At 40.4% G+C, this 24287-nt stretch overlaps 1 protein-coding gene across 6 annotated transcripts in view; it reads left to right on the forward strand.

The window, feature by feature from the left end:
• Window positions 1-1342: 1342 nt before the first annotated feature.
• LOC127021810 (core histone macro-H2A.1) overlaps window positions 1343-24287 on the forward strand; it is a 47366-nt gene continuing 24421 nt past the window's right edge. For all 6 annotated transcript variants that reach the window (XM_050905071.1, XM_050905069.1, XM_050905072.1 and 3 more), the window contains exons 1-3: window positions 1343-1376; window positions 9578-9778; window positions 23324-23430. In XM_050905071.1, coding sequence (XP_050761028.1) covers window positions 9607-9778; window positions 23324-23430 — 279 coding nt within the window. In that variant the 5' untranslated portion in view covers window positions 1343-1376; window positions 9578-9606. The remainder of the gene's footprint in view (window positions 1377-9577; window positions 9779-23323; window positions 23431-24287) is intronic.

Genomic DNA, 24287 nt, shown 5'->3' on the forward strand with positions numbered 1-24287 from the left:
TTTTCTTCCTTTCTGCTTTCTATTTCATGTAACAAAGATACTGTGAATATGTGCTGATACTGAGCAAAATAAGGAGAGCTGGAGCTCAGGGTGGTTGATGAGAAGAGCGGGAAAGAGAGAAACTCTTTGCCTCTACTAGCTGTTGGTAGTTGCAATGATAGTACGCCACTGTGCCACTCTCACCTGTCATAGCTCCAGCCGTGAAAGAACAGCAAGCGACACTGGGGAAGAGGCTTTGGGCTGGCATCCCGCTTTGGGCACTGAAGAAAGGGGATTCTCCGTTCAGGTGGGAGCAGCAGAAGGGTCTGCAAGCGTTAGCAAGCCAGGAGTCTTCCATGACGTTCAAAACTCCAGCCGCCTCTAGTCCCACCTTTGTAAACACAGAGGCAATCTGTTAGGACTTGACTGCCCTGCAGCTGAGACCCGGTGTGGCAGCTACCCTCTTCCATGGGCAGCCGGTGGGCAAGGCAGCTGGAAGAAGACTGGAGAGGAGAGGGCGGTGAGGGGGTGCACCCTCCGTTCGTCAGCTGGGCGGGCGGGGGTAGCAGCACCCCAGCTCTCCCAACCCAGCAAGGCGCGCTCAAGGGCACCCGCCTCTCCCATGCAGAAACTCCTCCAAAAGCTCCATCTGGGGCCTTTATAAAATGGCAGCAAGCCGTTTTTGTACAACACGAGGAGAGCAAAAAGAGCGTCTGCACCTCGCACCAGCAGCAACGATCCAGTCGCTCGTTCTCTTCCCTCCCTGAATGAGACACTTCATTTCGGGGGGAACACGGCGTTACCCCCCCGCTTTGTCCTCCCCGCTGAAGATTTAGGAGCGAACACGTTTGTACACAATGGCCTGGCTCGGAGCAAGGAGAGGAGGGCCGGGAGCAGCTGTGGAGGACGTGGTGCCAAGGCCCAGCCCCACGCAAGGACGGGGCTTTTCAATAGCCAGGCCGGGCGCCCGCATGGCAGCCAGCTGCCGCGGGGGCCGGAGGGCCTCGCCCCCCCGCTTCGAGGAGCCGAGAAGCCCGTGCTGGCGGCTGAGCGAAGCGGGAGGCCTCGCACCGCTGCCAGGCGGCGGGGCGAGCGGCCACCGGGGCGCCGCTGTGGCGAGCCCCCCCGTCCCCCCCGTCCCGCCCCGGGAAAGCGGGGCCGGGAGCGGGCGGCGGCGGCGCTCCGTGAGGAGAACGGCCGCCGTGAGGGGCGAGGGGAGGGGCCACGCGGGGGGGGGGAGGAGGGATGTGACGCGCGGGCGCGCCAGGCATTGTGGGAGTTCGCCGCCAGCCCGTCGAGCCGTTCCCGTTGGCCCCGCGGGCGGAGCGGAGGCAGCGGCAGCGGGAGCGGGGCCGCCGCCGGCCGACGGGAGACATATTGCCGCCGGAGGCCGCGCCGTAAGTCGCTGCTGTGGTTCGCCCGCGGGCCGGCACGAAAGGGGCGCCCGGTTTACGCACGGCCGCCCGCCGTGTGGGGAAGGACGGGGCGCGGGGGGGGGAGACGGGACGACGACGATCTCTGAGGGGGGCTCTGCCGCGGCGGGGTGGCACCCGGGCCGGCGTGCCGGGGGCCCCGAGCCAACCGGGATGGGCTGTGAGGAAGGTGGGGTGCTGGCCCCCTCTCCCGCCCTTCCCTGAGGAAAACCGGGGGCCCGGGCCGCGCCGGGCGGTCTGTCGGTTCTGCCTGTTCTTGTTGTGCCTCGGGTGAAGGCAGGAGATCCACCCCGCTCCTAGCGAAATGGTGGGAGCGGGGTTTTATTTCTATTGTATCTGCATCTGGGTTATGGTATGGAGGCTGGAAGGAGTCCAGCGGACACCCCGCAGACGCTTGCCCTGCACGGGGGTTTCAAGGAACGGCTGGGGGTGTCGAGCCGCGGTTCCTCCCGTCTCTCCGCCTTTATACGCACGCAGGGACTCCTTTTTCCTCTTTTCCCACCTCGGGTCATCGGGCAGGAGAAGATAATCTAGAGAGGCTGCAAAGAGCGCAAGTGAAAAGCAGCAGAACGTGTTTTCGGTGCGTTTCACTTTGGGAGGAGGAAACCGTGGCATAAAAGTTACCTGCCACATGTGAATGAATTAAAAAAAGCCAAATGACATTTTTAAAACCATAAGCAAAGGCTTCCAAGAGTGGTAAAAATAAATGTTCGGCTAGAAACGGGGCCCTTACTCATTTAGAACTGTCACTTCTTGTATAGCCTGCAATATGTCTGCCTGCAGGATTTGAGCAACCTATACGGACTGTCTCTGGGTGTGGGTGTTTCTCATAGGGGACTGCAAGTACTGCAAGACGCAGGTGAATGCAGGTTCCTAAGACTCGGCACAAGGTATATCACAGGAGCGCCTGGATTTAGACCGAAGGCTGACATGTTTGCGCGTGTAGGAGACAGTAATGGGAACAAACTGTTTCTGTAACATCTCTTCCTATAATCCTTTTGTTTCCTCTGTAATCGTTAAAAGTAAGTTGCAGAAGGCCCACGAATTTGCATCTGAAGCCAGCAGTTGGAACCAGCTCGTATGCAAGTAGGATGGTGTAAAACTGACGTTGCTTCATTTACATTGATGGAAGGAGACTGGTTGTTGAAATACATTTGGATGAGGCTTGTTATTTATCTCTTGACCATACAAACGAACGACCATTTTTTCCCCAGGACTGTGTGTGGCTGTCACTTAGCAACAGGTCTGTGGGGAACTTTGCAGATCCACTGCCTCCCCCATTCCTAACAGCAGAAGAAATAAACGAGCTAAGGAGCAAGTGAGCAATTAATAAAAACAGAACTCGGGTTCTTAGGCAGAACCCAGAGTTAAAAGATTTAGGCGGGAACAAGAGAATTACAGTTGCTTTGAAAAATGTATTTTAATGCAATTGGGTATGAGAGATTTTGTATCAAGTGGTCCCTAGAAAACTCCCCAATGTGTTGTGTGTTGGGTTTTTTAAGTGTTCTGAAAGAAAGGAATTACACTGTTGCAGGTTATTTTGTTGTGTTATGTATCATAACCTTTCACACTGGAATCTTCTAGGCCTTCTGGGTTCCTAAAGAGTAACTTTGTTTTGTTGTGTGTAAGGCATACCCTTCTGATTGCCAGTAAAGCCAAATGTTGACAGTGTAGATTAAGCCATAACTGATCTAAAAACTAGTAGTAGGACTACAATTTTGGCTAATGACAGTAATATAGGGAGAGTGCTTAAGCACTGCTTATCCTATAGATCAGCATTAGCAAAAAGAGAAGTCCACCACTGCAAACTTAGTCTTAAAAGAAATCAGCATGTTTTAATTTGTCCTTCAGAGTTGCATGGTTCTGCAGGTAAAATTCCAATACACAGCAATGAGCTTTGATAAAAGATAATCTCTTCATAAGATAGGTGATATAATAACACTCTGGAATAATGGTCAAAATCTTGACCAATCTCTCAAAGAAATTCAGAAGTATTTTTGTACAACTCTGTCAACCAGGATCAAGGCCTGTTGTCCATTCTGCATAAACAGTAGTCCTCCCCCAGCGAGATTATAAAGTAGGGATAAAGGAGCAGGAATCTGGAACTGATGCCACAAGAGGAAAAAAGAGTCTCCAGAGAGAGCCTCCCTTGGGAGAGGGAATATTGGCTCAGTGGGCAGTGCAGTGAGCATTAGGTTTTGTCAGCTCAGTGCTTCCTAGAGGTAAAATCAGAAAAGAAACATGCAGTGTTTGTGGAAAGAGTGCAGTGGTTGCTTGCTTGCTAGGGAAAGATGCTATGAACACATAAAGAAGCTATAGTTCCTTACCCAGACCCATCCTTAAAGAGGATGGGCAGGATTCAGCTCGGGGTCCTTGCTCCAAAAGGAGTGATGCTAGAATCACACCTTTCATGGCCTTCTCAGCTGGTCGAGTTTTTTTGCTTTCTTCCAAAAATGTCAAGGGGCAAAGAAGTTTTCAAAATGTTCATTAAAACAGTTTTTCTGAACATTGAATTCATAATTGTCCAGTGATTTAACATCCTGTATCAAATTTTATGCTTCCTACCTAGTATACAAAAAGCTATAATGCACAAATGGACTTGATTTCATGCTAGTACTCCCAGCAGTGGTCAGTGAAGACAATCGTATTTACGTTTTCCTGACTATTGGTGGCAGGATGCCCAGCTAAAACTGTTGTCATGCTCCCAGTACTGTTCATAGTGGGGGTTTGCACATTAAGGGGATATTTGTTTCAGGGCTTCAGACCCATTGTGGGAGGGAGGGACTTCTGCCAGTTGAATACAATTGTGCAACAGTATTTTGTTTCGCACACAGATTTTGTGAAAATATTATTCCTCTTTTTCCCATCCTTTACGTTATCACTATGGGAATTGTAGTCCTACTAATCTTCAACAGAAAGTACACCTATTGGGCATTCCTAGATGAGGAATGTTCTCTCGATTTTCCAAGTGGAAATAAATGTATGTATGGTGCTACCCTTTCAGATGAGAAATTAATGTAGTGCTGGAACAGCTGTTTCACAACCGGTTTCGCTCCTCTGTTTCAGACCACAAAGAGTTACTGCTTTGATAAAGCACTTAAGCTAAAATTTGAAATCACATCAGATCAAATGATAACTGAGTGATTAGCTGCTCTTTTATTACTGTTGTACCTAGAAACCACAGTCACAGACTGAGACACTGTTGTGCTAGGCAAGCATTATTAGAGACCATTTTATACTGACTCTATAAGCAGTGCATTTTATAAATAGGCCAGACTAGCTTATGATTAGCCAAGAACAGAGCAAGTTAGTTGTCAAAGCAAATTCAAATGCACCTTTTCAAAAAGAGTTCAGCGAGCGGCTATTATTATAGTACATAAATAGATTTAAGAGAGAATGGCAGCACTTACATTGTTAATCTTTTGAAACAATGGGAAGAAAGTAGCATTGCAGTTAATCTCTTGTGATACAAAAATGAACTTTCCAGCTTAGTCTTTGTACTGGGAAGAAGAGAAAAATATTTACTAAATCTTAGTATTTTGCCTGTTGTAGTAATGGTCTCCTGGATTCCACTACACTTACTGATGTGATCATGTAGATCTAAATGTAATCATCTGTTTGCTGAGTGCAGTTAATACACCAATGTAAACCCATGATCAGAACAGTCCCTGCCTGACAGCAGTAGCATTCACAGTAATTTGTTAAGTCATTAAGAACCAGTACCTGAAAACTATTAATAACAGGGGGGTTTTATTACTACTGTTTGATGAAAGTGTCAAATTGACTGAGCTAACAAAGTACTGGTATTTGGAAATTAGGTATCGCTTTACCAGGATGTGCAGGCTGTACTTTCAGAATTATGTGATGTTAAACCTTTCAGAAAAACAGATGCCTATGTGCATTTTAGGAAGATGGTATTTGAAAGTGTGGTTTAGTGGAGTATCTATCTTCACACAGGAAAATATGGCCAACCAGAGTTGCTACAGCCAATTTCAAACAGAAAAATGTTAATTACGCTGATTTCATCGCTACACCTTAATATTATTTTGTTTCTTAGAAAATTTATTTCTGGCTCACAAAAACATGACAGCAGAAGAGCCTTGTAGCTTGAATCTTTGCTGTAAGCCAAATTAATATACCACCAAATTCTCATTTCTGTGAATTTTGAGATCTTAGAAAGCAGTATGACTCTTGCTACAGTCTTTAAGGGGTTTTCAAAAGGCTACGAATCAGGTGCTAAATTCTGCAACTAGGGCAATCTGTGTCCAAGCACAGCAGAACCACTGGAGAATATAGCATTAAATTTGATTCGAAGTCAAAGGTGGACTTAGATAAGTTGACTCCTCAGTGATATCCCCTGATTATCACAGTGATAATTTTGTGAACTGTCACATTGAAATGAAATCCCTTTATTGTCAAATCTTTGAAGACGCTACGTATTTGGCAAAGTTGCTCAGTAATTGCATTGCAAAGGCAAGAGAGAGGAAAGAAGGGAAAGGCCTGGTCCATTGGCTGTCATTGACTGTGATTTTCTTTCTTTTTTAGTTGTAAATGATCCTGCTCAAATCTTGTCTGAACTATGGCACATGTGATAAGGTTCCCTTTGGTTGCCTCTCTCATCTGCTGGCTAGCAGTGACTCAGCAAACAGCTCTGGTTCATTAATGTTGGCAGCATTCCAGAGTTTCTGGTGTTACAAAGATAAACCATTTGAGAACATGTAAGGCACACAGTTTTCTTCGGTTTTTGATCTGTTGCCATGCTCTTTACATTTAACTTCAGTACATTTTTTTGTGGCTGTTGCAAGTGAAATCTCTTCTCTTTTCCTTCTCTTTTGCTGTGGAGATCTAGAACTAGAGAAGAGACTTTGAGAGCTCGTTGGGCCATCTCTCAGCTCAAAGGCAGGACAAACAGGTTCTGCAAAGTAATGATCCTGAATCCATAAGTAAGCCCGAAAAAGGTCTTCCATGGCAGGCTCTCTTTTTCCCCTTCCAAATTACATGGTTGGCGAGATTAAAAGTGGTACCTGAAACTTAACTGGAATTTCCCTCCCTCCACCCCCAACATCTAAAGATACAGTGATTCACTACATGTTGTAGGAATGGGATCCTTGAGACGGGAAGCTCTGAAACTTATCTTTATTGCACTGCACCTTTAATACTAAAAGTTCTAGAAGTTCTTGCTTTTTTCAGTATGCAAGTCCCCCACTTTTCTGGTTCAGGCAAAGTTTTTCCTCACAAATAAACTTACAGCTAGAAAGCTCTTTAATGTACAGTATGAGAGGATCAGGTTAATTGTCAAGATAGGTCCAAGGTTATCTTAAATGTTAACGAGAGAAATGTCACCAGGTGTATAAAATAAAGGGGGAAATTAACTTCTAGATTTTGCAGAAGTGATAAAATAAGCTTATTACGAAAGAAAAAAAATACGCCATTTTATATATGGGTAGGTGTTAGATAGCTGCAGATGACAGGAGGCATTAAGTAGAAAATAGTACGTTAAAGGGAAGAACATCTTCTGAACACCAGATGAAAGAGGTTGGAAACTAGCAGCAAAGTGTTTTGCTCAAGGGGAGGTTGGTTTAGCGTGACCAATGACAATTGACAGTATGTTAACAACAAACTTAGTATCGGTTGGAATAGATGGTATGTATCCAGAGGCGGTGATATACAGTACCTATTTGTTTCGACATATGAAGGAACCACTTCCCTTACTTCTCTATGAATAGTCAATTTCTTGGAACTAAAACTGAAAGGGCAGTGCTCTTTCATCTCTTTCTGTTGATGGCCATCCATGTGTGTCTTCCATTTGGATTTTTAGATTGGGTGAGCTGTATTTGCTCCAGCTCCTTCAGAGCCTCTTTGGCAGTAATTCTGTATTGCTACATACTTTACTCATACTTCGATCCAAATGCAGCTGATGGCTAGATGACACTCTCCCAAAGAAAAAAGCCCAACATCAGGAAGTAAGGATTTCCATATTATCTTCCAGCTATTCTGACTATCCCGTAAACTCATAAGCCAAATGGTTAATAGAAGTTTACTGCTTAAGGCTTACAGGTTTTCCCTAGAAAAATTATGTTTTTCATCATTCACCTATCAATTACAAACCGAAAGAATTATGGGGGAAGCTAAAGCACAGGTATTTCTCATGCCTGCTTTCCCTGGTGTTTGATTCAGTGAACTTCTTAACATTTGTGAGATTAAACATCTGTAGTATTGATGAAAATGGATTATGAACTATGAAAATAATTTCTGGCAAAAAGTCCATAGCCAACTCACAGCCACACCCAGCCTTCCTGCTAACAAAGACAGAGCTAACTAGATGAGAAAATGCAATTAAATGGAAGGTTTTTTAAATCAGTTGTGAGCTCCAGTTAGGCAGTTTCTCAAGGCAAGAAAATTGGCTTTTGCCCTCCTCTTTGCAGAATAATAGTTGTTACAGAGCTGAGTTCCCAGCAGAGGAAAGGAGAAGGAGCCCCTTTGATGGCTTCCTCCTTCCAAAGTTTCCTGTCTGTGTTTTGACATGAGTTTCATAAATGCAGTGTGACTTTCATCTGAGCTAATAAGATGGGATTATTTCATTTACCTTTAACAAGCATTTATTTTACTTAATGCGCTATGCAAGTATAGACTCTTTGGTGGATGGAGTATAGAAGTGGAAAGGAAAAGAAATGTTTGATTCCCGCATTTCTTTAGTTATCCTGAGTGATCTTCATTTGATAGTTATGTAGTCTGAATCTCAGTGACTCATTGAGATTTAAAAGACTGCAGGACATGTCAGCACAGAACAGAAGTTGCAAAACTTAGAAGTGGGGTTGGTGAACCTGTTTTGCCTAATTCTGAGCTCACGCAATCGTTGTGGATTCAGATGTATGGCAAACACAGTTAGGTTCATAAGGACAAGGGCAGAATTCAGAATAAACAAGAGAAAACCAAGACAAGCAGAGAACTGGTGTGATGGGAAAGCAGGTTTAAAGGGGTTTCATTGTGGAGTATATAAACACACCAGCAAATTTGCATTTGTATTAGGTAGGATTTGTGCAGCAAGGAAAGAACTAGGATGTACAGAGTATGTGTATCGCTGATGCATACTGCTGGTTTCCCTAGAGCTGAGGCATGCAGGAGGGAGGGAGGGGGAGGTGGGGACAGTCTCCTTTCTTCTGAGTTAATTTCAAAACCCAATGCATTGCCTAAACCTTCAAAGATACCTTGAGAGCCTGCAAACCCTCCACCTCTTTGGATTTGTCAGCTTCTGTTTACAGCCCGAGCAGAAATCAAAGAGAAAAAAATATGTTTGACAGCTGTATCAGCAGTAGGTTTCTTCACTGACATAAACTGAGATACAGTTGTCAGATATCTGCTCGGTGTTTAGACCTCTGTTACGCTAAGGAAAGGTGGCAGATTGAAGTTCATCAGATTCCTAGAGGGCATGTTGAAGTGGTACAGTCTTCGATGTGGAGATAGGTGGTTTCTGTTAGGTTCAAATCTCAGGGGGTTCATTTCAGATCTTTCTAAAAATAGAATATTTAGTGTACCGGAGATGTATTTTGCCATGCATAGGCCTTTGTTCTGTAAATGCACACATGCTTGAAAATATAGTTCTTAAAGGAAGGTGAATACACTTTGTGAAACCTTTAGTGGATGCAGTTCTTCCTGGTCAGGAACATAGTTATTCATGAGCGTAACAGTCCTACCACAGTTGTTCAAATGCACAATCAAGAGTTTTTCCCAAAGAGCAGAGGGTTGTGTCAGTCTCCTTGCAGAAAGTATCCTCTGCTTTAATGCAGAAACTCTATTTTACGTTAGGTAGTTTCGCACTTCACTCCATTAATGGTGCTGGGTTTAATCTGTTAGAAATTTCAGAAAAGTAATTCCAAAGCAGATTTAAATGAAATCGTTTCTCTGGCTTATGTTTTTACTGTATAAAATTATGCCAAGATGACAATGGCAAGTAAACATTCTGTGTAAAATTTTTTTAGGTTCTTGTTGTATATACTCTAAAAAGGCAACTTGTCTGTATGTTTTAGGCACCCTAATGCATTGCCTACCCCAAAATACTGATGTGTCTTGAAATTCAGTATATGGTATTACAGCATCAATCCTTATTGATAACCTTTTATCTTTTTTTTTTTTTTTTTTTTTTTTAATTCCTTCCTAATATATAGAGTGCTGTTCCAGACCCAATACAGACAAAATGTCCAGCAGGGGTGGAAAGAAGAAGTCAACCAAGACTTCTCGCTCCGCAAAGGCTGGGGTCATATTCCCTGTTGGAAGAATGCTACGTTACATTAAGAAAGGCCACCCGAAGTACAGAATTGGTGTCGGCGCTCCAGTGTACATGGCTGCCGTATTGGAATATCTGACTGGTAGGTTTTGCTGAACAGTGTGAAATAGCAGCAGTGAAAGTAATAATACGAACTGAATTTGCACAGAAAAAAACCGAAAAAGATCCTCTGATTTATAGATGACTAAAAAAGTTATAGCTGAAGTAAGCGCTATGCTGATCGCACATCTAAGCCAAAATCAAGGTACCCTCACCCCTGCCTCAGAGCTTTGATGGCTTTTGTGCATTCCAGCGTTGGATTTGCTTTGACCTGTTGTAAACACTCTTCTTCCACATAGGCAGTCAGAAGGATTCCTACTAACATCAGTGCATATGGACTGGGCCTACAGTGTTGCAGTCCTTCCCTGCTCCGATTTTGTGCCTGATGGCTTTGTTTGGGTTATAATTGTTAGGCATATACATTCCTTTTAAATAGAGAGCTTCTCGGTGTTTACACAGGGCTGAGATTGCTTACAGCATTGTTTAAACATTTTTGTTCAATTTACAGATTATTTTTGAGACTACATATGCTGTTTGCAATTTGTTTGGTTGAGTCTGTGTATAAATGCACACTCTGTTCATCTGCCCCAGATCAACATAGCTTATTTGCTTACATTTGTAGTCCTTTCTCTGTTCCTCTCATCACATCAGAATGAGAACACCTTAAATAATTATCTCATCCTCACAGTACCTCCTTGTAGGATGAAAGTATTATTTTTCCTCCATTTAGAAAGAAGCTTCAAAGGAAGAAAGTGCTTTGCTCAAAGACATGCACAACTAGACATGCAAGTAAAGATCTTTATATAGCAATTCTCCTCTCAAACGAGACTTAAAACATTGCAAATTTACCCCACAAACAACATTACAAAAGTAGTCTCCTAACGGAAAATTAACCCCAACTGTAATAGCATCAACATACGGGCTTTTCACAATATTGGTTTGCTTAAAATAAAATAAATTTTTAAAAATGGGTAAGAAGAAACCACTAGCAGGTTGCAGCAGGTTCAAGTGTTTCAAGGGACAGTAGTCTTTATAACGGTGTGCTGAGCCTCTGAGGAAGAGATCCAGTGCATTCTTTCTTTGGCTTAAGCACAAAGTAGCAAAGCGTGTGGTTTAACTTTGCTGGGAGTGTTTAAAACCGAAGTGACCTGTCCCTTAAGACAATTTGAGATACATCTTATAAGGGATATTGACATTGAAGAACAGAAATAGACTGATTTTTTTTTTTTTTTCTGTAAAGTTTCTTCTTCCCCTAAAGATGAAGATTGGTAATGTTAGAGAATAATTAATGGAGTGCTTGTTTTCTGTAAGGTATTCATATTACACTATTGAATTTTCTCAACCATCAAATATCCTTTTTTTTTCCCCTTCACTTGTTCATGTTCGTAGTTTTCTTTATTTGGGCCTTTTCTTGAAAAGAATGCTTTTAAACCTCATAGATGGCCTTAAAAAAAATTAACATTTCCTTCAGCTAGGTTCCTGCTTACAGCAATAACAACTCAAATAAAATGCTTCTTAGGGTGAAGGGTGCTTTGAATGCTGCCCTTTTAAAGAAACAGAACAATACAGGTGAGCTTAAGGCGCTACTAATGAGCAGCACATGTTATTGGTTTACTGTTTGATTTAAAGTGTTTACTGGGGCAGTGATGGTTTAGGCAGCTAAGAATTGGCTGGGGAAATAAAGGTGTTTCTTTAACGGCTGTGCATCCTGGGAAGGTGGCTGAGGAGATTAACAACAAAAAGAAGTTGTACACATCGCTTCTTTAGGAAAAAGAAAAAAGGGAGGGGGGAAGGAGAGGTAAGGGGAAAAGTACCTTCTTTTTTTCTCCCTTTAAATATTTTTAAGCTGGTTTCTGGGGTTTTTTGTGTTTTGGGTTTCTTTTCCTCCTCTGAAGGCTAGGTAGATAGTCCTAGTATCCTGTATCTCAGGGTTTTCTTTCATTCTTATACATAGATGCATCTCAAAAGCACAGGTACTCTTTTCTTTCCTTACTGAGTGAGTAATAGTTTTATGTTTTATGACTGTTTCAGTCTAGTGGGGGTGTTTTTCCCCTTCTGTTTCTGTAAGTTTTTCACACTCTATATAGTGTAATTTTCTTGCCTTTAATGCTCAGTATGTTTTCTGAACTTCAGGTCATTCATCTCTTTCAGTATAATTCATAAACACCCCCTTGAACTGGGATGCTTGGAGATTTTTGGTTTGTGTCCTTTTTACCTCTTGGCAGTTATTACTTCACAAAACCAGCGAAATCCTGACTTCTCTCCAGGAGAGTTTTTAAAGATGCTTATGTCAGCACATGATCTGAGACTAAATCAAAGCATTTCAACCATTTCAAAATAAAAGCAGGAACGTGACATAATAGGAAGGAGACCATGTGAAGTGGCATGCTAATAAATTGGCTAAATCAAAAAAGCAATCCTGTGCATCCAGGAAGGAGAGGAAGAACGTAAAATATCAAAAGCAGTTGTAGGAAAGAACAACTTCAGAAAAGACTAGGAGGGGAAATGACAGAGACATGACCTAATAGAAAGGAACCTACTAAGGTTTGAAAACTAGTTCATGTGTGTGCAGAATGTGGCTCTCACTTTAATCCTTTAGAAGATGAGGTGCTAAATTTTGCTGGCCTTTGCTAAAGTTTAACTCTGATGTAAATCTGAAATTAGCCTGTAACGTGCTCAAATCTGGGATTTTGGTTTGGTTCAATTTGAGATTTGAACTTCCGTAATGCTGCCAGCTGTTCAGACTTGGAGTTCTGTTCTGGATCCATCTGTAGTTAGGACTTTATCCACTTTGTACTTTGAAGGTAACTTACTGTTACCATGTATGTATGGCTACTCATCAGAAAGTAAAAATACACATTCTATAATTTCTTGTAGTGTATGGGCCCATTTGTAATTTAAGCCCTTCTTCAGTCTGTGCCCAACGAAGTGCTTTTTCAAACTACATTTATGTTATTCTCGTACTTTTGTATTAGCATGTTTATACACAGTACAGCTCCGCTCGCAGAAACATGCACTGTTTTAGCACACAGGAATTAGTCTGGCTGCTTCAGTTGCTGTGAACTAAAAACTGTGCGTCTTTGCTGTGCTGCTTTTCAGTCTCTTGGCTTCTGACAACTTCTTCTACAGGGGCTGGCTGGAGTACATCATCTCTGTGTTGTCTGTTATAGTAACTTTAAAAATAATAAAACTACTATATTATTAGATGTACAATTTGTCTTCAGCTGATAAAGTGTTTTTCCTTATCTTACATTTCAATATACTTGACATATAAACAGGTTGCACAGTGAGTATTCTCCTCTTACTTATTCACTAAGTTTTTTACTCATTCTTGTTACCTGCAAGTAATATTACAAAATAATTCTCTCATCAGCACACCCAGTGTATGCAGTTTGGTTTCTTAAGCATACCACCTGTTTATTCTTTCCTGCTTTGCATCTAAGGAAATAATGTGTAATGTCCACTGTAAATAGGATGCAAGTGTGTGTTCGTGGGTGAATGTGCAGAAAGTACCTTTGAGTTTTACCAATATTGAAGCAAGTGGATATACTTCCTTTCTTTACTCTGGAGGAATAGTGTGGATGCTGAAGAACTGTAATGCATGGTTCTTATTTCTTTTCCTTCTTTGCAGTAGCAGTTCATGCAGTGCTGCCTATCTTGCAGGGAGTAGTCAGAATATTTGATTAATTTCTGCTTGTGCTGCAGAACTAATTTTAAGCGTTATCAACCACTTTAAGCTGGCAAGAAGTTCAGTGTTAGTAATTCCTTTTGTCTTCTTTCCTTATTGTGGCACTTGTTTTACAATGGTTCATTGCCTGTTTATCTTCCCTAACGTGTCCTTCGGAAAACTGCAGTCCACTTCTTATTTTCTCTGCAAAGTACTGCATCAGTATCATTTTATGTCAAAAAAAAACCACCCCAAAACCCCCAAAAAAACCCAACAAAAAACCACTAGGTCAGTCAAGAGGATGGCCACAGACATCATTTGGGGGATTGCAGCCACTCAGATGAAGTTGTATGGTTTGTATTTGTCAGAACTGGTCCAGCCATACATGTAATCAGATATGTTCCCTTCAGATGTATAGCCTGCACAAGTTACAATATAGTCCAAACTTTCTTACTGACTGAAAAAGATACTCCTTTGCCCTTAAAAAACAGAAATCTCTTGAGCATATTTAAAGGCAGCAAGAACCAGGCCTGCAAGTGATTTCTGTTCGCCCTGCCCCCCATCGTCTTCTCTACACTGTAAATAATTTTCAATTGCCAAAATGTCATAGCAAATGAGGAGAAGGAGAAGTTTATAAAACAGCAGGAGAACGGGAATACAGAAGAAATGAGGCTTTGATTTATATTTGTTCTGTACATACTGAAGTAAGGTAGGAGAAAAAGTTAAATGTCTGTTTTTTCCATTAGATTTTTTTTCTTAACTGGAGTTTTATTGCCCATTGTGTACTGTTGATCATGTATTTTGTTAAAATGTAAAATAAGCACCTTTTGAATCCCATGGTTAGAAGTGCATCTGAGGCATTCTGGTGCTTACCTGAGTTTTTGTTTTCAGGCTTTCTGATGTCACCAGAATCCCTTAATGGAGGTTCATGTGCTGGAGCTCAGTTCGTTGCATTTTCATCTTGATTAATTTTCGATGTGGAAAACTTTCTTAAGCCAGCTGCTGATTGGCTGCAAAATGAAAGTCCTTCCTGAATGCAGTAAGTTTAACTGCTCACTTCAGATGCTCACTTTCCGATGTGCAAGCTGATCAACTTGAACTGCTGTTCACCTCTTGTGTTCTGCTTGCTGCTGAAAATTTTTACAGGGTCACAGACGAAAACAATGATTTGCCCTGTTTGTCAAAGCAGATGTACTGCTGAACTTCTGCTTGGAAGCAGAGGGGAGCTCAGAGGTCCACAGTAAAAAAGCGTTAGGCTAAAAGCAGATTCAAGTTCCAGGCTTTCTGAGACTACCATAAATAACGATCCTTAGGGAATAATGAAATTTAAGAAGAGAATTAATTGACAGTATCTTTTTGATACTGTTGAAACGTGCATTCACTACCAAGATACATTTCTTCTATTTAAACAGGCAGCTTTAGAAATGCCAATCCCTATTACGGTGTTGTGCCACAAACTGTGTCCCAAAAGAGGTTTAAAATAAATTAGGGGCTTGTAGGACCTGTGCCTTACTTGAGCAAGCATGAAACTACCTCTTCAGATCCAGTGTGTTTTTAATACGGATTAATACTGGACCTAAAATACAGCAGGGTTGTTTATGGGAATAGCCTCACAAGCAGAGACCTTTTGAAAATGTCGGCATAGCAAAGCTCCTTTGTAACATTCCTCTTTTACGTAAGACTTGTGTCATGCTCTTAAGAGAAGTGAGATTGTCCCAATTTAAAATTGCTATACTTGTAAGACGTGCCTCTTCAGATATAAAACTTTGCATCGTTACCAATTGAATGACCAGCTTTCTTTCTGAACTTACAAATGCATGAGTCGGTCTGCTTCAAATGTACATAAATGAAGAGTTTTCCTTCACTGATAAGCCCTTCCTTGGCTCCAGCCCTGTAAACGCTTACGTATGTGCCTATCTTAGCTGGTAGTCCCATAAACTTCAGTGGATCTCCGAGTTACAAAAGTCAAGTTGACACAAAATTACTTACCCAATTGGGGTCCTAATGTATTCTCCAAGCTACACAGATCAGGTTTGATGAAAAACAATAAAAGCCAAAGCATTTTCTCATAATAAAAGCCCTAACAGTGCATACTGATATGTCAATATAGACACTTATTTCAGAGGGGTAAATATGCATCAGAATTTGCATTGTGACGTGTGTCATATTGTGATAATGTACAAAATGCTGGGCTGAGTTGGTTTGTTTTTTATGTCATGGTCACTGAATTATTTTCTCCCTCGAAAATGTTAAATTTTAGTTATATCTTAATATCCTTACATCTAGAATTAAATACTTTTTATTCTAGTGACAGTCATTACAGTCTATTTATTTGGCTAAGCTGCAACAAAGTAATGACTTCTACTATAAATTGCTATTCAATTTAATATTGTTATCACCCTTTGTTTTGAAGAATGGAGTTGAAGTGAAATGTAAAACAAAAATATGGCTGATTTTGCTACACGTTTTTTCTTCTACACATATCTTTGTCTTAAATTGTATCTCTTGTTGAGAAGAACAAAAGAATCTATAAAGCTTAAGTCTTTTCTTCTTTGGCCCTTTATTCTTGGGACTGACAGTTGTAGCACAACTAGCTAGAAAGCAGGAAGGCATCCTACCTTTCTAGAGTAGCGTGCAGTATTTAGCAAGCAGTTTCTTTCCTCAGATTTTCTCAAACTTTAGAAGTTCTTACATCAAGTATTGTAAGCATGACTTTTTCCCCTTTTATTTTTTCCATAAGGATTATTTAAGAATGCCTGAGTTCAGATCATGCTATGTGTTTGGTCTTCAGTCTTTTTTTCCACAGTACGTTTATCCCTGAATTTCTTTTAGGGATGAAATTCCATGTGGATTCTTAGGTGCAGTCAGATGAAATGCTCCATCCTCAATATAAACTTCATTGGGGAAAAATAAATTTAGGGGGTATACGGTAAAATACAATATTTTCAAAACAAACAGGAGGTACTTTTCCTCCAAATTGCAAAAATGTCTGTGATGTAGCGAGCCTTGTTATCGCAAGACGTTATGGGTACCAAAAATGGACACCAAACCATTCTGAATTATTTCAGAAAACAATTAGACACATCCACAGAAATAAAATCCATTGTGGGACTGAACACAAAGTGGCATTTCAAAGTTGGGAAACCACTCAGCTGCACATGGCTGAAATCAGAGGGAATGTTCTGGAAAAATAGCATTTTAAGTTTGCCTGTTTCTTTGATCCTCCTGAGCATCTGCTCTTGGCACTGGCTGGGGACAGGATCTCAGGCTAGATGTATTTTTTGCTCCAATGAAGTTATAGCTAGTCCATACGTTCACCTACCACAGAACACCCAAAGTAATAGATTTTTTTTTTTTACATGCTTTGTTCTCAAGACATAGATTTTTCCAAAAAAAAGTGTTGAACATGCTATATAGTCACTGCTATACTGCTTCTGTAAAGTAATGGGGAAAAATATTTGTAAATATATTCTAAATAATAGCAGTTGTATTTGTCTACAGATACTGGTATTTATTATGGCTTCCATTGCTATCTTGATACAAAAAGATGTGGGGGAAAGACTTTGAGACAACAGCAATTTAATGAGTCATAATATTTTCAGTAATAAAAATTGAATCCCACTTCCCTCACTGTCAGAGGCAGTATCTAATAAAACCATTAACACCATCTGCCAGATCACGTTGAAATGAGTACACTACAAAAATGAGAGCACAGCATATATGGATTGCATCAGGTTTGGTCATTGTTTAGTAAAGTCTTTGACACTGACTTGTGTATCTTGCTCCTATCTTTAGGGGCATGGGTACGCACACCCTTGATACACATACCCATTTTCTCTTTCAAGCCCAGGGTTTGGAGTCGCTTCAGTAAAATCCAAAATTACAATATGACGTCCTCCCCTCTTTTTCTTTTGTTAATAACGTTATTAATGTTCACTGAGTTTCAGTAGAGGATTGGCATCTGCCACTTGACTTTAATGTTTGGAAATGCAGGTTCCTAACATGTGCTTGCAAAGGTCAAAGACTAAGCTAGGACCGAGTCTTAAGACATGAGTAGTCTCCTGTACTCTGTAACAGCCAGACCAAAGCGTACATGCTGCACTTGATCAAGTAACGTCTGGCAGCAGTTATATTAATCATGTTTGAATGCATTTCTAAAACATATGTAAACTGTTAGGAGTAACAGCAAAGTGTAAACTGCCAGGTAGAGGAAGCTCCACTGAAAAAGAAAAAAAGGTTAATTTGAGTTAGATCAGGATTCTTGAAGTCAGTGGAGAAGAAATAGGCCATCTCTTTCTAAATTAGTACTCAGGGTGTGGCTGTTGTAATAAATAACATTTGAGATGAAATTCACTTCTCATACCTTTTACAGATCAATAGTAAACCAAGAAATTTAAAAAATTAGGAAGTTAAATAACATTGAGTCTCTTACCAAAAAAAATCGTGGATGGTATTAAAGTGTAGAAAAGAGCTGAAAAGAAGTGTGAGTCAGATCAGAAGGCTCTAAGTGGAAGTGGCTTTTGTGGCCTGAACTTGAGTTTCATGTAAACAGCAGTCTGTCATCTGCGTCACAGAAATGCAAAACTTACAATAACTTGGCAAAGTTAACAGTTTCTCCTTTAAGGGGCCTAGTTTTGATACAGCTCAGACACTAAAGACTGAAGGGTTTGGGTTTTTTATCGCATCCTAAGAGAATGATTGCCCTGTTGAGAGTTGAGGTTTCATCAAGGCTTGTTCAAAGCAGTAAAATTTCTTGAATTGATTTTCACTGCATCAAATTTCCATGACTTTGAACCAAGGCTGAGAACTGTTTTATTGGAACGCATAAGAGGGAAAGTGTTGTTAAATGATTCTACCTTCGCTCTTGCAACTGCAGATTCCAGGGGGATTGGGTGGAATACACAGAGAGAAGAATGCAGGAAACTCTTAACAGTCTTGGTTGATTGGGGTTGATTGGGTTAAAACCTTCCGGAACCATGTAAAATGATTCTGAAGTCAATAAAATGCTGATGGAAGGATGATTAATTTCAAGTACAAGAAACAGACTCCTTGTCATGTAGTTGGCATTGTAGCAAATACATAATTTCTCAGTGGAATTGTATCAACGTTCATTTTTCTTTGATTTCTGGATATTGTTTTCAATTTTCTTTTGAGGAGAGGCTTCAGAATTTTTTAGAAACCCCTGACTTGTTCCTGTTGGAATTTGTGTGTTCAGAAATTGGCCTTGTGTCAACACATCACCTGTTAGTTGTTAAGAGTTTAATTTTCAAAGCTATGATTTCATCTCCCTGAAGAGAAGGTGGACAAAGGGATTCAATGCAACAGCAGTGTTTTAGCTTGAGATGTAAACCAAAAAAAGAAAAAAACATTTTAGGGATGAACTCAGACCAGATTGAATTGAGTATTTACATTTAGAACGTATTATAGCCTGGAACGCATGATAAGCTAAAGGCCTTGTCATTTAGGCTTTAAAGGAGTTTTACTCAGTAATGACCAGTAATATTTTGTTTGAAAATTAGGATAAATGAATTAGAGCATTCTCCACGAGTGGGAGAAGAATGCATTTGCTTTTGTTTCCGTCCAGGTCTGCAGTTGCTGCTGTGCCTGCTTTGTTTAGGTCTAATAGTAATTTGTTTCATTTTAACTTTGTGTTGAGCTCTTGTTCCAAAATTTGCAAGTGTTGTGAAATACCAAAGCAACGGTATTCAAGGCAGAGCAGTACCACTGTGAAACAGGGAAATGCAAATAATGAAATTGGGAACTTAGTAGGATGTCCAAGAGATGACCAGAGATCAGAGTCTCTGCAAGTAAAGGATGAGGAACTCGCCCTGAAAACTTGCTTCAGGATGAGGTTTCTGTGGAGACTACTAACACTTTTTGGTTGTGTTTGAGTAGGAAATGCCTTGAGAACAGCTTTTCCTGTGGTCTTATCACAGGCTTAAGTACAAAGATATACAACCTGTTTTCTTTTCTCCTTTAAAAATATTTAACTGAACTTTTAAAAACCTCAGCAGAAGACAAGCAGTTTTGGTTCAAGTGCTGAGAACAGGCTTAGACCAGTTTTTACTACCCATATCCATTTGCCTAGTTCTAAATATTACCAAGGAGTTTTTCAATTGATATAAATGAGAACTACCTTTAAGTTAAATTTTAAGAGAAAATTTCTTAACTTTTAGAACTTTCTCTTCCCCCTTTAACCTTCTACTTTAATGATGACTGAAAAGAAGAAAAATATTAATCGTAACTATGTCTTTTAAATCAAATTGATGTGTTCATGTTATAGTCAGATTTCTAAGGCATCCATCCCTTTTCTTGCTACGTAACAGCTGTCCATACATGAATATATCACATGCTGACATGGCATTCCTACTTAATTTTTTTCTTTCCTAATTACATACTTCTCAGAGCTTTTTCACTGGATTGTTTTATATCTGCAGTTAAAGCAATACATGTTTTGCTTTTTTTGTTTGAAAGTATTCAAAAGCACAGAAAAAGTCATTTGTGCAAATATAAAGAGTATCCCTTCATATTAACCTAACATTTCAATATGTAGTAATTGAAGAATTATACCTTCAAAAGCTTATAATATTGAATAACTTGTATATTTTCCTCATTTAAAAAAAAATAGAGATTTTGGTGTTCAGTACTTCTGTAAAGTGTGTCTCATAGTTGCCTTTTGTCTGAGTGGTGGTGGTGGTGTAATTATTCTCTAGGGGGGAAATGCCTTGAGTAAATAAATGAAGTGAATGGAATAGACATTATGCAACTTACATCCTTTTTGTGAGGCCTCATTTTTGTAAAATGTTCTTGTTTTGGTCTTCTGGCTGAATAAATACAAGCTGAATGAATCCTGATGTCATGGAAGCTCTTAACGCTTTCTTTTGCCTCAACACTTAGAAGGAAAGCTTTCTCTCTTGACCCTGTTCAGTTGCAGGAGTTGATTTTTGAATGTCTATTTTTTCCCACTGTTGGAAGATTACCTTTAATGAAACAGAATTCTTCAATGACTCAAACCTTTGAACCTGGTAGAATGGCACTTTGAAAGATGGATCTGATCTAAGAATTCAGATCCAATCTCAATTTTAAATACCTTTTCCCACGTACTGCTTTTTCCAGCTCCACACCTAAATCCAGAGTGATTATTCTGGAAATTTGAGCCAGCTCCCTTATAGAGAGCGCTAGATTTTCATCTAATTTAAAATTGGTTTAAAACATGGATGAAAGCACCATTTAAATCTTTAGAATTAAAGTAGCATAAAACAAATGTGAAAGTAAAGCTGGCTGCAAGCAAAATCCAAGCAAGTAGTCCGGATCCCATCCAGATCCAGAAAGTCTTCATTTCTAGCATTTGTAAGTGCTCTGATCTGTTGGGTTTGGATTAGGTTTGTCTCTGTCAGTGTTAAATCAAAAAACTGTTGCCTGTATTGGCTTCAGCTCGAATACCTCCTAATCTTTTGTTTTTAAATAGGGGAGGGTCCCCCGTTGACCAGATTTGTGTGCATAGCTGTGTTTTGCTGTTCTCTGTGCTGTGGGTCTCTCTGCGTGCACAAGCAACGCTTGATTATTATTGGAGAGCTGAGGAGAAGGCTAGAAGAAGAATTCCACCCTCCATGCCCTCCTCCTCCTCCTCCTCTCTCCCTCTCCCCAAGCTCCTCTTTTGTGGTCCTCAGCGCCAGTGCAAAACGTTCTGTTCCTGAAAAGGAAGTGGGGTACCTCAACTTCCCTAAAGGACCATTAGAAAACTGTAATTTCAAAATGAGTTTCCTGTCCAAGGAAGAGGGCTTAGCACTTACAAGAACAGTTCTCCACTGTACAAGGCAGACATTTGAGTTTTATGAGGAACAAATAAAACATTCCTCTGTGCTTTACAGGCATAACACTTTCTTAGACTCTTTAGTTACAAAATGACCTGTCTGCATAGTTATGCTGATCAGTTGCAGAGAATAACACGGCCCGACTGTTTCGCAGTGCCTGACGCAGTAAAGAAGCGGAGGTGGGGGAAGCAGAGGCAAACCCAAAAGTAGTCTGCTGTTTGCGGCAAATCCTTCCCGTGCTTTTCAGCCGGTAATAAAGTCTGAGATACAAACAAAACAATTCCTGATCTAGAGATGGAGGTGCTGGCATTATTACAGTGACACAGGATCTTCCTGAGGTCAGTGGGGATGCACGGAGTGTAACCGAAAGCGCAGCTTGTCCGTTGGAAGGTGATACAGGTCTTCTGTCACAAGAGGCGGCTGTATGCAGTGCTGAATGCAAGCTAAACCTCACATGGTCTGAGCTGTGGCTTTTGAGAAGTATGTGAAAAGGATTATGCCAGCTGGGTTAAACCGTGTCACCAGCTTAATTGAGTTCTTTGGAGATGTGGAAAGCATAGTCAGGTTGACCTTACGCTGCTAATCCTTCTTTAAAAATAAATTAAAGCAATTGTCAGCATGAAATGTTGAGTTACTTTTGGGGGCTTAGACTTAATATTCTATCTCACCCTATAATAAAGTTAATTGTGCACTTTGAAGAACACGAAAATAGTGAAAGCCTACCAAAATCCTTGATGAAGTTTAACTGTAGAACATCCAGAAGCAGCTGTAAGTTTTCCAGTAGGTGTCATAACTAGCTTATTATGGGACTTACGATGAAAAATAATTGGAGAATCGTGTTAAATTCAGTCTAATGAAAAGCCATAGTCTGTGCTATATAGTATTACTTAAGATTTACTGTGTGTTATGGTAAAGGCATGTGGTCATGTGGGCTTTGATTTTAGTCTCTTTCATTTCTAGATTAATGTCTTAATTCAGTTCTATTTGTCTCTAAAGCAAGCTTATGGGAGAGCTTTCATGGTATAGTCACTTGTTAAATGTGAAATCAATCTCATACCCTATTCTAATGTTAAACTTTTATATATTAGTGTGTAATAGATGTAAAAAAGACATTTTCATTTTCTTTTTTTCTTTTTCTCCAAACAGTACCAGGTTTGCAAAAGAAAATATACCAAAAGCAATAGTGAAACACAGTCTGTACAGAGGGAGATGAAAGATTATGTATAATGGAGACAGCAGTAGCACATAATTGCAAAGTCAGATAAACATGTCATTTTTTTAATTGTTCCCCAGACTTTCTTGTAATTAATTGCATTCTTTGCCTAAGGCTTGTTGAGTTGAAGACAGATAAGTTAGCAGGTAACGCTCTGGCCTTTCACTTCATAGATCCTTGCAAGGGAGCAAGTTAATCTTTCCTAATTCCAATAAAAGCCATCGTATGCACAGCTGTTAAAGGTATTTTGTCAGGACTGGAAATTTCTTCTAAGGAGTTAATTTACTAGGAGCAAATAAACATGATTCATCAATTACTTTTTCTGGACAGAAACCTCTTCTTAGATAGAGGAAAAAAATCATTAAGTCAGCGTAGCAGCAGAGTTTGTATTTTTAGTGTCCTAACTTGGATGTGTGCTTACATGCTTCCATAACGTTAAAAATGAGAAACTGAGAATAGCATCTTCTCCAGTAATAAAAAAGTAGAAGTGATGCAAGCTAGAACTCACATTTATGACAGGTTTGAGGAAAAAAAAACTGTAGCATTTGTATATCTAGTGCTCCATCACCTGATGGGAGAGGGATCCTAGGAGATGAACACACAGTGGCCTTGAGAAGAACACTGAAAAGTCAAGAATCTAGGGGAACTGCTTCAAAAGGACAAAAAAGTAAATGTAGTTTAGACCACAGGACTTCAAGTGTGCATTCGCCCTTCAGTGATTAGACATATAAAAAGAAAATTATAATTTTAGAGTTGGATGTCTATTGAGGATATTCTACAGCAGTTAGGAATAACATGATAGAATTCAGATATCTTTTTGCATGGATGCTAAATAGCACATTGATTTTTCGTAATGATCACAATGTAATTAAAAGGGGCTTACTTTTTCCTCAGCGGAAATTCTTGAATTGGCTGGAAATGCAGCAAGGGACAACAAGAAGGGTCGAGTCACTCCTAGACACATCCTGTTGGCTGTAGCAAATGATGAAGAATTAAATCAGGTAAGAAAAAACTCTGCTGTGTGAGGGCCAGGATTTCCTTTAGGGCTTTTTAAATTGTCTTTCCATATAGCTGAATTGTAACTCAAGACCTCTGCTTATTGAGTAGCCCACCAGGAAACAGCTCATTCACTCACTAGCACACTGCCTGTGTAACTAACTACAGCATTCAGCTTAATTATGTATTTCAGGACTCCTAAAATGTGTAAAAATGCAATGGAGATGTAATATGACATTTGCTCGCACTATTACAACCACTTCTGTTAGAGTGGGACATTGTCATAAACTCTACAGAGAGATGGAGAAAATCTTGCAGATGCTTTTTTGTGTTTGTTTTTGTTTTCCCCCTTAGGCAGCTTAGGACTCAGTGGGACCTATCCTGTTCCCACTGAAGTCTGTCATTGTGACCACAGAATTAAGAGCTCTGGAACTCTTGCAAGTCCGTGTCCTTTGCAGATTTCAAGATGCCTTTAACTTAGCCAAAAAAAAATTGGGCATTATTATCACAGTGTTGTGGTGTCAGCCAGAGGCACTGGCTCGGATTAATGTACCTTTGTGTGAGGTGCTGTAAAAACACATCTGAAAAGATACTTTTTCCAAACCTATGTATCATGATGGGGCAGGAAAAAAAAAATAATACCCCCAAACCAGCCTCCTTCTCGCTCTGTCTGAAATTTGATAATACTTTCCATTCATCATGCCTTTGTAAGCTTGGAGCCTCACTGAGTTGTGGTTGGGGAGCAGTAAACACAAATCAGAAGGTGGGAGTACCTGAGGGACTTTGATGTCACCGTTTGTATCCTCCCAAATAGTGAATTAGTCCCAGTGAGATGTATAAAAAATGGATTAAGGTGGTTTTA

This window comes from Gymnogyps californianus, chromosome 14, assembly GCF_018139145.2.
Source record: "Gymnogyps californianus isolate 813 chromosome 14, ASM1813914v2, whole genome shotgun sequence".
NCBI lineage: Eukaryota > Metazoa > Chordata > Aves > Accipitriformes > Cathartidae > Gymnogyps > Gymnogyps californianus.